Source organism: Trematomus bernacchii, unplaced genomic scaffold (genome assembly GCF_902827165.1).
Source record: "Trematomus bernacchii unplaced genomic scaffold, fTreBer1.1, whole genome shotgun sequence".
Classification (NCBI taxonomy): domain Eukaryota; kingdom Metazoa; phylum Chordata; class Actinopteri; order Perciformes; family Nototheniidae; genus Trematomus; species Trematomus bernacchii.
This window is the reverse complement of record NW_022987614.1, coordinates 1,726,086-1,741,542: the sequence shown is the minus strand read 5'-3', so window position 1 is coordinate 1,741,542 and position 15,457 is coordinate 1,726,086. Positions and strand designations below refer to the sequence as shown.

General features: G+C 40.6%; 2 protein-coding genes across 2 annotated transcripts in view; both read left to right on the top strand.

The window, feature by feature from the left end:
• Positions 1 to 15,457, top strand: part of slco5a1b (solute carrier organic anion transporter family member 5A1b) — a 43,386-nt gene that overhangs the window by 19,986 nt on the left and 7,943 nt on the right. The window contains exon 3 of the mRNA XM_034132098.1: positions 3,635 to 3,748. Coding sequence (XP_033987989.1) covers positions 3,635 to 3,748 — 114 coding nt within the window. The remainder of the gene's footprint in view (positions 1 to 3,634; positions 3,749 to 15,457) is intronic.
• Positions 8,368 to 10,129, top strand: LOC117483747 (tripartite motif-containing protein 16-like protein). Its single transcript, XM_034132097.1, has 2 exons — positions 8,368 to 8,619; positions 8,911 to 10,129. Exons 1-2 carry the CDS (start codon positions 8,368 to 8,370, stop codon positions 10,039 to 10,041), a joined length of 1,383 nt encoding a protein of 460 aa, XP_033987988.1. The 3' UTR covers positions 10,042 to 10,129.

The window sequence follows — 15,457 nt, the reverse complement described above, 5'->3', positions numbered from 1 at the left end:
CTCTCATATACTCTTTGACTCTATTTTGGCCTAGTAGAACAATAAGCAGCAGACTTTTACTTTTTATCATTTCTACTGGATCTTAGATCTGCGCATGCGCAATACGGGTCGGGGATTGACCAACCGGCTCCCACTGCTCTGCTGTCTGTTAACGTTGTTAAGAGTGGTGGGGGCGGGGAGGGAGCGGTTCGACAGCTTGAGCAGCTGTCAACTCAACATTGTAAATAACCAACCAAAAACGATCGGCGGTTCATCTTGTTTTTGGCGTGAGAATAGTTTGGGCAGCGTGAGAGCGTGAGATTGAGAGTGAAAGCGTGTGTCACACGCCAGATGCGTGAGAGTTGGCAACCCTGGCTAAAGGCGGCTAATGTTGGGCTATAAAGGAACTACAGCACGGTCACATGACTTCACGTCACCACCGCTAAGCTAAAGGTGGCTAATGTTGGGCTATAAAGGAACTACAGCACGGTCACATGACTTCACGTCACCACCGCTAAGCTAAAGGTGGCTAATGTTGGGCTATAAAGGAACTACAGCACGGTCACATGACTTCACGTCACCACCACTAAGCTAAAGGTGGCTAATGTTGGGCTATAAAGGAACTACAGCACGGTCACATGACTTCACGTCACCACCGCTAAGCTAAAGGTGGCTAATGTTGGGCTATAAAGGAACTACAGCACGGTCACATGACTTCACGTCACCACCGCTAAGCTAAAGGCGGCTAATGTTGGGCTATAAAAGAACTACAGCACGGTCACATCACTTCACGTCACCACCGCTAAGCTAAAGGCGGCTAATGTTATTCTTCAAAAAGCTATTGACTTCTAGAAAAGGGAACAGGAAGTTGTAGAATCCCGACTTATCTCCTGTTTTTAAAACTCATCCTAGAGCTCTCTTTTCCTAACACATTAAAACCCATGATATCCAGATCCAGTTCTTGACTTGTATGAAGGAAACCACTTTACTTCCTGTATTCAGTTGAAGCAGCCAGGCCTGCTAAGCGATGCCAGATGTCATTGATCTTGTGGTCGGTGAGGGATGATGGACTTGTGCTGGTCCCCGGAGGAAACAGATCCATTAAAACGTCTTAATCCAGTTCATTAGGCAGCAGGACTTCCTGTCAGCGAGTCCCTGCAGAGCAACGCTGTGTCCAGACCTAAGTGCCATTGATGTACAATCCCTGTGACAACATGTTTTATTGCTTTAGCATTCGGAAAAAGTACAAGAATAACGTGTAGTAGGGTTAACACATAACTACAAGTTTCTCAATGGCTCAAAAATGACAAGAAGTTTGATTATTAGGGCAATTTATGGTTTTAATTGACTTTTCTTCACTGTTAAACCCCAAAAGGCAAAATCTGCAGGTTCATCAGCTCTTCTTAACAGCATGGACTAATTCATCTATTAAAGCCTGAATTCTGCAGAACAATATCATTTAATTTAACATAAATAATGTTTTTGTGTGTTTTTGAGTGCTTTCAAACCTAAATTGAACAACTACAAACAGCAAATGATACTATTCAACTAGGTAAAAGCACCGTTTCTCTCTCATTGCCTGCATACCAACATTACTATCATAGGTTTATTTTACATACATACAGGTATGAGGTCTTACAGTAACACAAATGTATTTAAATACTAACCCTAAAGCACATATATATGCAATAAATGAGAAGCAAAATAACGATTGCACCACAGTCCCTTCTTTCCTCTTCTTCTTGTGATCTCATATAACACAATTTATGTGTCTCTGCAGAGGGAACATCTTGAATGATCTCTCATAGTTATATGCATGCATATCCAAGGCTGTGTAATTTATCCCGGTTTAGTACCGGAGGCCGTAATTCAGAGGCAGACGTGTCGTATTGTGATTTATGGTCCAGATTAGAGAGGATAATGCAGCACACGGTGTTTTACTGTAAGAGGGAAGAGATGGTCATTTGATTAAAATCCAAATATAAAACCTTTCCAATCTTTTGCATTTATTGTTTTTCATTTAATGTGTTTTTTCCCCCTCTATCATTATGTTTCCTTTTCAATCGACATCTCAAATTGCCTCCTTTTTCTTTTAGCAGTGCACTCGTTATGTTGTACATTGGAGAGAGAGCTGCTTTCTACATTTCATGGCGGCATCCTTTAACAAAACCATTTATTTGTATTATTACACATCCTTTTTTTTAACAGCAAAACAGAGGACTCTTTAAAGTAGAGACACTACATACTGATATACACCTGAACATCAGCAGGAGAGGACTCTTTAAAGTAGAGACACTACATACTGATATACACCTGAACATCAGCAGGAGAGGACTCTTTAAAGTAGAGACACTACATACTGATATACACCTGAACATCAGCAGGAGAGGACTCTTTAAAGTAGAGACACTACATACTGATATACACCTGAACATCAGCAGGAGAGGACTCTTTAAAGTAGAGACACTACATACTGATATACACCTGAACATCAGCAGGAGAGGACTCTTTAAAGTAGAGACACTACATACTGATATACACCTGAACATCACCAGGAGAGGTCTCTTTAAAATAGAGACACTACATACTGATATACACCTGAACATCACCAGGAGAGGTCTCTTTAAAATAGAGACACTACATACTGATATACACCTGAACATCACCAGGAGAGGTCTCTTTAAAATAGAGACACTACATACACCTGAACATGAGCTTAAAGTGTCCTCTTTACGGTATTTTTGGATAAATGGCAGGCTCTAATGTTCAGTTTACAAATATCCAGCTTCCTCTCTCGTCTCTGTCATTGTAACAACAAAATAACAGTGAAACGTCTCAGATTAATCACATCAGTGCCGACCAGCTGCTGGTCATCCTCAGCTGACTGCTAAATGGAGCTTGAGTTTTGATAGAGACGGCCTAAGTGTCGCAGAGGCTATTTATAGACAAGAGGCCTGAATTACCATGTACAAGTGCCATTATGCAACATGCACAGTCTCCCATACACAATCATACATGCAGATATACAGTTAGAGATATACTGAACCCCATTGAACATGCAAACAGCACAAATGTGGACGAACTACAGTATAAGTCATTTTCACACCCTAAATAATGCTTTTTACAGGGTTACAGGGATGTTTTGGAATATTTTTTTATTTTGTTTGTCAATTTATTGAACTTGTTAGATACAAAACAAACAATAGTAATGATGTGTAACTATTTTTTATTATAATTTTTGTATCTTTAATACTTTTTTATGCATGCTTCTTAGGTAACATTAAGCTGTATTTGGCTCTTTTCTGCTGTAACAATGTACATTTCCCCTCTGTTGGACTAATAAAGGTTTTCTCATTCTGATTATGACAAAGAGAAGCAAAAAAAACCAAAAAGAATGTTCAAGGTATAATTTTTTTTATTCTCAAATAGTTTCCGTCACGTTAAAAAGGGGCAAGAAGAAGCTTAAAAACCTTTCTGGTCCCCCTCTAGCGTACATTGTTCGTGAAAATAAAAGTTTAGGTCATCGTCATCCGTGATATTTTAATCATTGTTGTTGTTAATTGCAATACTTTTAGCTCAGAAACTGTATGTTCAGCCTGTGTCAAATGTAAAATCTAAAAAGCGTTTCTCTAAATTCCTGTTTGTGTGTTGACAGATGCCATGTTTGGACGGTGTCACCCCGTTCCAGTGACGGACGTTTACACCTACGATGTGTCTCCGTCTGTAGTGCAACGCTTCAGGACGCTGCTGGAGAAGCTCTCAAACAGAGGTAAGGTGTTTAACCTGTTAAGCCCTAAGCCTGTTTTTCAGGTCTCAGGCTCGAAAATGACATTCTCAGAACAAATGACCATATCTTCCCTTCTAAAAGGGTTACATTAATAATATTTTTTCTCAAAGTAATGATAAACCTGTGAGTTGGATGTAGAAAAGTCAGAATCAATATAGATGTTTTTTATTTTAAAGAAAATTCAGATTGAACATAGTAAAAAACTGTAAATTATAGTGTCCGTCCAAAAATTCTTTTTTACTTATAGTGAAAACTACCCTTGGATGATGGTAAGGTAGACTAAAGCTTTAGGAATCCAAAGTACAACATATAATAAGTACCCTGTATCAAGATTGATGCAAAACAAGTGACATTTGACCTTTTTAGAGAGGTTTAGCAAAACAAACTCTACCTCTGAGGTGATTTGGGTGGAAATGGGCGTTTTTACCGTTTCTCTGGAACCCATTGGTCGATTTTGGTGATTGACATCTCTTTCTGACCGTTAGAGCCAATAGAATCGAAGGGGAATTTCCACATACACACACCTGTTAACAAAAAAATGTGGGGGCTTTGCGCATGCAGGTTTGCATCAGAGTGAACCTATCTCTCGCTCTGACATCTGGAAACGGAAAAGCAGGTTTATTGCTTATGGATTATCAAAAATAATTTCAAAGGGACACAGACACATTAGATTAACCTATGGATTAACTTCAGCAGCATTTTTATCGTTTTAATGCCTTGAAGACTACTTTTGACCAGACAACGACACAGGTAAGCCATGTTAGCGTTTTTAGCTACCTAGTGCCACATGTTTTGATGTCTGTTTTTGTTTATAAAGTCGCGAGTTGTTATCATGGAGTAATGATGTAGGTACCGATCGATTCTGTGTCTTCTCACGATGCTAGTCGATATGTTGGACGTGCAGTACAGATACATAATAAGGGTGTTATGAGTGAGTTTCTGTGCAAAACGCTGTTAGCATTTTTTCGCTCGTGGCTAATTCATAGGCCCAGCGCTAGCTTTGTGGTTTTTTTAAAAAAAAAAAAAAAAAGATCAGTTAGCTGAGTTTCTTCCCGTTACATGGATATATAACATTCATAGTTTATTGAATATTAAGATGCCCTCAGACGCTGTTTCCTGCAGATCACGCGTTTTTCCCCCCGGTATCGGGGGTGCGGTGTAGAAGAGAGATAATAACTTAAGTGGGATGTAGGGTCATTTTCTCATAGACTTCCATACAATCTAGACTTCTTTTTGTAATCAGAGAAGCTGCCCCCTGTATTGGCTTTGGACGTTGCTTCTTGATAATTACAAATATTTAAAGGTCCCATGTCATGCTTTTCCGGTTATTACCCGTCCCCTTGTGTGTTATGAAGGTTTTTATGCATGTAAACGGTCTGCAGAGTCAAAAACCCTCAAAGTACACCCTGTAGGGAGTAACACTCTAACACAGAAAAGACCTCCCCAAAACGCCTCGTTGGAGATTTCTCATTTACTTCCTGGGTACTCTGACGTGGGGATACCCGGAGGCCGCACCCTCTGCCAGCCTTTCACGAAACAAAGCTTCCCAAACCTTTCAGCGATTCATGCCGGATATGTACAGCGTAGAGCACTGAAGAACGATGCTGTTCCTACTTTGTTTGGACCAGCGGGAGATTCGGGTACACAACCTGTAAGTATTCATTGTTGTTTGTATATTTATGATTTTTAAAACAAACAAGGTATCTACCATGACTGTTTAAATGGGTAAAAGTTTTTCGGGCTACTACGTTGGGATCGCGGAGAAATGCTCTCCGCAGACCCATGCTCACAGCGTTATAAACCTTTTTTTACTCAATATCAAGCCACACTTATTGTATTTACTTCGGCTGTGAGTGTTTGTGTGTGCTCAGGATGAGTTTTGCTTGTTCTCGCTGTTTCGCCGACCCGGAAGCCTGTCCGCTCCTTGCAGCAACGAGCAGCAGCTGCGAGCAGCAACGAGCCTCTCAACGTCGTGACCAATCAGAGCACACTGGACTCACAGAGAGGGGGGGGGCAGGAGCTCCAACAAGCCGTTTAGGACAGAGAGTGAATACACATACTTTACAGTATGAGAAACCAATGTGAGTTTGGAAAATTGCACAGTATACATCTATTTTAGTAAACCTCAACAATGGAATTATGATCAGTAGAAATGGCCATGACATAGGACCTTTAAAGAGGACATTTATTATGCTCCTTTCAGGTTCATATCAGTATTTTGTGTCTCTACTGTGACATGTTTCCTTGCTTAAATGTTCAAAAAGCTCTTTATTTGTTCTCCTATTGCTTGTGTTGCACCATTTACATGCAGAAATACCATGGTCCTTTTTAACCTGTTAAGCACCGCCCCCCCCGATACCGGGGGGAAAAACGCGTCATCTGAGGAAACAGTATCTGAGGGCATCTTAATATTTAATAAACTATGAATGTTTTATATCCATGTAACGGGAAAAAACTCATCTAACTAATCATTTTTATTTATTTTTCAAAATAAAACCCACAATGCTAACGCTGAGCCTCTGAATTAGCAACGAGCAAAAAATGCTAACAGATTACTGCACCGAAATTCACTCACAACACCTTATTATTTATCTTTTCTGCACATCCAACACATCGTTTTACATCGTGAGGTGACACAGAATCGATGGGTGCAGACATTATCACTCCATGATACGAACTTGCGACTTTATAAACAAAAACAGACATCAAAACATGTGGCGCTAGGTAGCTAAAAACGCTAACATGGCTTACCCGTGACCTAGTCTGGTCAAAAGTGGTCTTCAATGGCATTAAAACAATAAGAATGCTGCTGAAGTTAATCCATAGGTTAATCCAATGTGTCTGTGTCTCTTTGAAATGATTTCTGATAATCCAAAAGCAATAAACCTGCTTTTCCGTTTCCAGATGTCAGAGCTAGAGTATAGGTTCGCTCTGATGCAAAACTGCATGCGCGAAGCCCCCACCTTTTTGTTTTACAATGTGTGTGAGTGGGGAGATTCCCCTTCGATTCTATTGGCTCTAACGGTCAGAAAGAGGTGTCAACCATCAAAATCGACAAAGGGGGGCCAGAGATATGGAAAAACCCCCATTTCCACCCAAATCGCCTCAGAGGTGGAGTTGTTTTTGCTAAACCTCTCTTAAAAAGGTCAAATGTCACTTGTTTTGCATCAATCTTGATACAGGGTATTTATTATATGTTGTACTTTGGATTCCTAAAGCTTTTAGTCTACCTTACCATCATCCAAGGGTAGTTTTCACTATAAGTAAAAAAGAATTTTTGGACGGACATATAATGTCTGTATAATTTACAGTTTTTTACTATGTTCAATCTGAATTTTCTTTAAAATAAAAAACATCTATATTGATTCTGACTTTTCTACATCCGACTCACAGGTTTATCATTACTTTGAGAAAAAAGATTATTAATTTAACCCTTTTAGAAGGGAAGATATGGTCATTTGTTCTGGGAATGTCATTTTCGAGCCTGAGACCTGAAAAACAGGCTCAGTGCTTAACAGGTTAACAAATTGAAATGTTGTTGTCGGACTACAAATGTCTGTAGAAAATTACTGATTTTCAATTCTATCCCTGTTATAAATCCGAATTATTTTCACCTTTTCGACTTTATCAAATGTCCATTTCAAAAGCAAATGAAGCAGATGAAGATGAATCTGCAAGGCCACATACAGTACTGTACCACTACTTTGTTTTTGACCTATTTAGTCATTCGGGTGAACTAACGCTTAAACTGATAAGACTTTTGCAACCTCACAACACACAGGACGTACACAAAGGACGTACACACAAGCGCACACTCTGCTCTCATTACACCAGAGCAGTGTTTAGACCCTGATGTTTTTAGGCTCCCTATGTTTCATTACAACTTGGCATATTTGTATTGCAAACTACTTATCCATATGGGAATACAGAATACAGTACATAGAAATGCAATAGCACAATGTACTGTTTAGGGCTGATAATAGAGGAAGTGTGGCTCTGTTTTACGACTTACAATGCTTAACAGAAACCCTGCACACTCCCAGATAACACAGATAAGAATTCAAGTACATTATGTATATTTTTTATATTTTGAAATGTATTGTAGAACACATTTAGATGCTGTCGAAACTTTACTGCCCCATAATATGAGTTGAAGTCATGGCTGTATGAATGCAAAAGATGGTGTTTTAGTATATTAAAAAGTCGCTGAATGAAGAATTGGACAAAGTGTCATTTTATCAACAAAGTTACTTGCAAGAAATGTGCAGAAAAGTGTTCAAGAAGTCAGGAAAATAGCCCTCAAGCACGTTGTTTTTTCTCAGTGGGATTGCCTTATAGCCTCACTAACTTATTGGAAGGACTTTGGAACAGGGTAATAGTCCTTTGCCACGTTGCCACTATAAAAACCCTGATAACTTATCCGTCTTCTTCCTGCTCTCAAACAGAGTTTTTTCCATGTGCCCTCCCCTTGACAATGTGCTGATTGGTGTAATAGAAATGTGGTGACAAGAGCTGATAAGCCTCATTCAGGGCATATAAGCGCTCAGGCTTGTTTCTGTTTTGAGGAAAGACTTTCAGGCATTTGCTCTCAGTGTGGTACGATGGCGCAGCAAGGATTTCAGCTAGTCCATGAAACAGGTTGCGGTTGCTGTTCGATTTGTCTTGATTCACTGAAGGATCCGGTGACTATCCCCTGTGGACACAGCTACTGCATGAAATGTATTAAAAGCTTCTGGGACAAAGACGATGAGAAGGAAGTCTACAGTTGCCCTCAGTGTAGAAAGAGCTTCACACCGAGGCCTGTCCTGGTGAAAAACACCATGTTAGCAGATTTAGTGGAGGAGCTGAAGAAGACTGGACTTGAAGAAGCTCCTGCTGATCACTGCTATGCTGGAGCTGAAGATGTGGCCTGTGATGTCTGCACTCGGAGAAAACGGAAAGCCTGTAAGTCCTGTCTGCAGTGTTTGGCCTCTTATTGTGACAAACACCTCCAGCCTCATCATGACGCAGCTACGTTTAAAAAACACAAGCTGGTGGAGCCCTCCAAGAAGCTCCAGGAGAACATCTGCTCTCTTCACGACGAGGTGATGAAGATGTTCTGCCGCACTGATCAGCAGTGTATCTGTTATCTCTGCTCTGTGGACGAACATAAAGGCCACGACACAGTGTCAGCTGCAGCAGAGAGGACTGAGAGGCAGAGAGAGCTGGAGGGGAGTCGACTAAACATCCAGCAGAGAATCCAGGACAGAGAGAAGGAGGTGAAGCTGCTTCAGCAGGAGGTGGAGGCCGTCAATGGCTCTGCTGATAAAGCAGTGGAGGACAGTGAGAAGATGTTCACTGAGCTGATCCATCTCATGGAGAAAAGAAGCTCTGATGTGAAGCAGCAGGTCAGATACCAGCAGAAGAGTGAAGTGAGTCGAGTCAAAGAGCTTCAGGAGAAGCTGGAGCAGGAGATGGCTGAGCTGAAGAGGAGAGACGCTGAGCTGAAGCTGCTCTCTCACACAGAGGATCACAACCAGTTTCTGCACAGCTACCCCTCACTGTCAGCCCTCAGTGAACCTACACACTCATCCAGCATCAACATCCGTCCTCTGAGCTACTTTGAGGACGTGACGGCGGCCCTGTCAGCAGTCAGAGACAAACTACAGGACGTCCTGAGAGAGGAATGGACAAACGTCTCACCAACTGAAGTGGATGTTTTACTGTCAGCAGCAGATCCCACCACCAGAGCTGGGTTCTTAAAATGTTCACAAGAGATCACACTGGATCCAAACACAGCATACACACGGCTGGTATTATCTGAGGGGAGCAGAAAAGCAACATTCATGAAACAACATCAGTCTTATTCTAGTCACCCAGACAGATTCACTGAATGGCCTCAGGTCATGAGTAGAGAGAGTCTGACTGGACGTTGTTACTGGGAGGTGGAGCGGAGAGGGGGAGCAGTTGTAGCAGTCACATACAAGAATATCATCAGAGCAGGGGGGGTGTATGAAAGTTTATTTGGATACAATGACAAATCCTGGGCGTTAATTTGTGAGCAAAACAGTTATACATTTAGTTACAACAGTATCATCACTCCCGTCTCAGGTCCTCAGTCCTCCAGAGTAGGAGTGTACCTGGATCACAGAGCAGGTATTCTGTCCTTCTACAGCGTCTCTGAAACCATGACTCTCCTCCACAGAGTCCAGACCACATTCACTCAGCCGCTACATGCTGGAGTTTTGCTTTATTGTTATCATGGAACCACAGCCGAGTTGTGTAAACTGAAATAGCCAGAAGTCATTTGAGGAACTCTTCTACTTCTTAAACTCATTGTGTGTCCATCATTGTTGCTGAGAGCTGATTGTTCATGTCTTCACTGCACAGAGATCAGCTTTCAATCAAACATTATGGGATGTGCTTTAACATCTTCTCATGAGTTGTTCTGTAGATGTTGGAGTTTCTTTAGGGGGCGCTCCTTCCTGTGTCTCTTTAGCCACGGAGGCTGTCACTGCTCAGGAGGATTTCTGTTAACCTCAACTGATATTTCCCTGCATGGAAATGTAAACTTTGCTCTAAATATTTGTTGAATATCGATATTGATGTATTTGTATATTGTTGTTTCTATTGTAAAGCATGAGAGAGAGAAAGCACCAGAGCTTCTTTCATTGTAGATATTTTATTCTAAATGTCTTCAATTTCTTACTAAGTCTCAATGTGTTGAATGCATAAATGAAAGTTTGAAGAAAGAAATAACACACATTAAAAGAAAAGCTAACAGGTTGAGTTTGTAATAAATTGTGTTTCTATTTTCAAGATGTGATATGAGTGCCACATGTACATGTCTGTACAAAATAAAATGTTGGGGTTTTTCCGAATTTTTATGAAACAAGATATTTGCATTTTTTATTTATTTTTAAGATTAAGAAAATAATTATAAATTCAGGTTTTATTTTCTTCTCAGAAAAACATGTGAAAATCAAGGGTTGAAGGTTCTTTATTTAGTAATGCGAACATAGCTACAGTGTAGTTATGCCGATGAAAATCTTGTCTTGCCACAGGCTTCTCCAACAGTGCAACACAAAACACAGATAAACAGACAAATATAGTGCAAGTAAATTGTAAATAGTAAATACAACTAGAGAATGCAATTCATGAAGAAATTGCTAGTGGGAATGCTTTATGCTGAAAAGCTGACGCTAAACTGCGTTGCTGAAATGTAATGTGTAAGAAGAAAGTGAAGAATTTAGATTGGAATGATACATGAACACTGGGGGCTTGAATGTGTGATGAGAGAAGAAAAGAAAGTAAAAAGGCTTGGAAAAGCAGCAGAATATTTGAACTGCAAACTTCTGTCGCCATGCTAACGGCATTTGATGACATCCCATAATACGCTTAGATGTGTTGATGGCTGCATCGTTACCAAACCTGTGAAGTTTTGGGCCATTTGGAGCATTTTCACTGAAGTTATGAGAAAACCGTGTTTCATGGCGAGCATTGTGTTGCCATGCCAACGGCATTTGAAGAAATCTCAAAACTGTCCCGTAGATGTCTTCACAGCTGGACTGTTAGCACACATGTGAAGTTTGAGCACTTTTTGAACATTTTCATAGGAGTTATAGCGACATCGTCTTTTATGGCAAGGGATGCGTTTCCATGGAAACGGCATATGATGAAACCCCATAATTGACGTAGAGCTGTTGAGGGCTGGACCGTTAACCATTATCTGAAGTGTGGTGCTGTTTTTACCCTAGGCTTTACGACAACATCGTGTTTTATGGCGAGGGATGCGTTTCCATGGAAACGGCATATGGTGAGATGTCAGATTTGACGTAGAGCTGTTGAGGCATGGAGAGGTGATATACAGGTGAAGATTGTGGGACGACCGGACCGTGTCCATTGGAGCAACAGCGACATCGTGTTTTATGGCGAGGGATGCGTTTCCATGGCAACAGCCTATGGTGAGATCTCAGATTTGGCGTAAAGCTGTTGAGGCATAGACCGGTGATATACAAGCGATGTTTGGGGGACGATCGGACCGTGTCCATTGGAGTTACAGCGACATCATGTTTTATGGCGAGGGATGCGTTTCCATGGAAACGGCATATGATGACACCCCATAATTGACGTAGAGCTGTTGAGGGCAGGACCATTAACCATTATCTGAAGTCTGCTGCTCTGAGCATGTCAGTTGGAGTTATGACATCATCGTGTCCCATGACACAGGTGTTTATATTTGAGCTAACGAGGTGTCCAGAGATCAAAGGTTTCCATGGTGATCAAATAAATGTGGCAAACGCTCAAATTTGTTGAACAACACATTTGTAACAGGTTTGTTAATTGACCAAAAAATATGAACAGTTGGAAGATTGAAAATGGGATTATTATTAGGATTATTTGTAGGTCATTGAAAAGTAGAATCATTTAGAAAGATGTGAACATTGACGTTTCTATTTTAGAAAAGCTGACACTGTAGTGCATCGCTGGTTTTAAAAGTGATTTATAAGAGTCATGTTTAACGATGTGCAATACTTAAAACGTTTATAAAGATCCTCTGAGTGTGTGTCATTAGTTAGCTGACAAAATGTTAGGGATAAATACCTTGACATATTGACTACAAGAGCTTGAATCAAACAAGCAACCTTGTATTTGAAAGATTGAGGCCCCGGCTCCACGAGGACAAATACGGCAAAACGCATCGGAGTAACGCAAATGCAACCGCAAAAAACCTTCCGTCCCCACGCAATATACACCGGATTGTGTCAAGCTCCACGAGACGGCTCCGTTTACATCCAAACGCTGGAAAAGCTGCAGTACATATGCCGAACCTGTACGTGGCGCTGTAACTTCCTCCACAAAAGCAGCAACTTCCTCCACAAAAGCAGTGAAGAAGAATGGTTGTCATGGCTGCACTTCTGTGTATTCTCCGCGGTGGGGGCCGACAGAACCGGGCAGAGTTTTTCGCCGGTCAGTGTGTGTTAAAGTTTAAATCTTCCGGACAAAATTATAAAAGTGCCGGTCAAAGGTCTTCATTGTTATTTATTGAGCTTTAAAACAAATGAATAACGACGATATAATGATATATAATCATCAAATACACGGAGGCTGTCTCTTTTTCCTCTCTTCTCACAGCGTCAGTGTCTGTCTCATGCAGCAGCTGATCCTGTAATGAGTGACCCGACAGTAAAAATGAACATATTTATAACTAGTTTAGTTTGAGAGGTAATTAAAATAGCTAAGGGTGATGATCTGACTTGAAGTGTGTGTTTTGCTCCCGCTGCATCACAGTGGCAGGAGCTGCGTGTCTCCGTCCTGTCAGATTAGACTTCACTCCCGTTTATGTCCATATCGAGATAAAGATAAATAATCTGAATTCAAGGAGGAGCTCCTGTAGATGTTGCACAAAGAACTGTAGCATGGTCAGTAACGACTGGAGCACGATAGCAACCCTGCGGGGGAGAGGCGGGGCTATGAAAACGAATGACCGTATAGGCGACTCCACGGCCCCGTTGGACCCCCCAGAGCGCTCCGTTGCCAGATCTATCCACCTTTGGACCCGTTGTCGTTTGCGGGGTCTGTTTCTACGTTTCCCTTACGGCCTCGTGGAGCTTAGAGGGCTATACGCATGAGAAATATGCGGATTCAACCCGTTTTCGTCCTCGTGGAGCCGGGGCCTAACTCACATAGCAACAGTCGCACCTGGTATATAAGTGGTGTGGCTGAGTACTTTAAAGGGTTCATGAATACAGGGGACTTGAATGTGAAATAAGAACAAGAAAATAAAAGTTTAAATGCATGAAAAAGCAGCAGAATATTTTAACTGAAAACTTTAGAACTAAAAGCATACATCACCAATAATGTCTAAAATATGTGGAACATGTTGAAGTCAGTATGAAGTCTCCATCAGACGGAAAATAATAGGCTGAGACAGACTCCAGTGACCACGTCATTAGTCTGCTGCTCTAATTATGTCAATTGGAGTTATGACATCATCGTGTTCCATGACACAGGTGTTTATATTTGAGCTAACGACGTGTCCAGAGATCAAAGGTTTCCATGGTGATTAGTGAGAGGAAAGCATTTTCATTGTTCTGAATGAGAGATAAACCTGTTACATGTGAACGTTTTGTTGAAGAACCGTAACAGATATCGGTGAAATCTCAAAGCGTGAAGCATGTCAAGGAACTTGAGCATCTGAAGTGTACTTTTTGTGTACTTTCTGGTTAATAATGTGGCCTTTTTGGCAGATTAACTAAAGGTGTGCGGCTGCTGTGGTGGGGAAAGGTGAGGCTGAATTTACAGTGGGTTTTAATGGAGACATGTTGAACGTTTTTGTCACTTCATGCCCTCAAGAGGCATTTTGTTTAATTATTTTGCTTAATTTTTTTTTATCTTTCAAGCTACGAGATGTTTTCCTACGTTTGTCAAGAAAAATTATGTCTCAGGAATGTAGGGTTTGGGAATTATGGCAGGTTTAAAAGAAAATATGAAGGCAAAATTAAATCTGTCCTCCACTCTAGCTGTGACATCACGCACTCTAAAATCTGAAGAAGGCCTCTTTACCAAGGTCTGAAATGTGTTTAATATCTATAAAAGTAAGAATCAGATTTAAAAGTTGTATTACACGAATAATGTCAGAAAGATGTGTCACATTTTAAAGTTGGAATGAGGTTTCTGAGTGAAAGTATGAAGGAGCAGTTAGCAGTTGAAGAAGGAGCAGTTAGCAGTTGAAGTTGCATGAAGATTGTTGAAGTCTGAAGAGTTTCTCCATTGACTTCCATGTTAAAAATGGGATGTATTATGGGATGTATCTCTGGAATTATGAAAGTTATGAATGATGAAAGTAATAGCCATCAATTCCCGACCGAGCTGAACGTTTTGATGTTTGAACGGAGTTTCTGCGATGTTCAATGTGGGACTCGGAGAAGTGGCGCAAAATAACCCGGCGGAATAATAAAGAATGTTGTGCGTAGCATAACAGACCGCAGAAAAAGAAAAAGAAAAATAGTTTAAAAAAGTGAAATTGTGAAATAGTGCAATAAGAGTCTATATGCAAGTTATGAAATATGATATATTAGTCATTATTTATCTATTTACCTAAGTAGCAGCCAGATGAATATTAGGGATGTTTGACCGTAAAACCGGGATGACATTGAAACCAGAATGACAAGTCCTGGGGGTTATGCTCAATTTATTTTCTGAGGTGTTTTTTTGTTTGGCAGCTAGACCTAATCACTTATGTTGCTCTCACAGCAAAAATGCATTCATGACACAATCTTAAATGTGTTTATAAAAGATTTAAGGGTAATTCAGGTTTATTTTTATTTTATTTATTTCACCTTACTGTAAGTATCACACTCTGCTCTCATTACACCAGACCTATGTTTAGAGACTGATATTTTTAGGCCCCCTACATTTCATATTACAATTTGGCATATTTGTATTGCAGACTACTTATCCGTAAGGGAATACAGAATACAGTACACAGAAATGCAATAGCACAATGTACTGTTTGGGGCTGATAATAGAGGAAGAGTAGCTCTGTTTTACGACTTACAATGCTTGACAGAAACCCTGCACACTCCCAGATAACACGGATAAGAATTAAAGTACATTATATGTATTTGGAATATTTTGAAATGTAATGTAGAAATACTTTAGATGCTGCCGAAGCTTTACTGCCCCCTAAAATGAGTTTCTCCCTTAGAA

What these genes read in the sequence shown, in the direction of transcription:
- LOC117483747 (XM_034132097.1), top strand. Translation starts at nt 8,368, where the DNA reads ATGGCGCAGCAAGGATTTCAGCTAGTCCATGAAACAGGTTGCGGTTGC. An exon ending in TAGTGGAGGAGCTGAAGAAG is followed by an intron (nt 8,620 to 8,910) that starts ACTGGACTTGAA and finishes TGCTCTGTGGAC; the next exon opens with GAACATAAAGGCCACGACAC.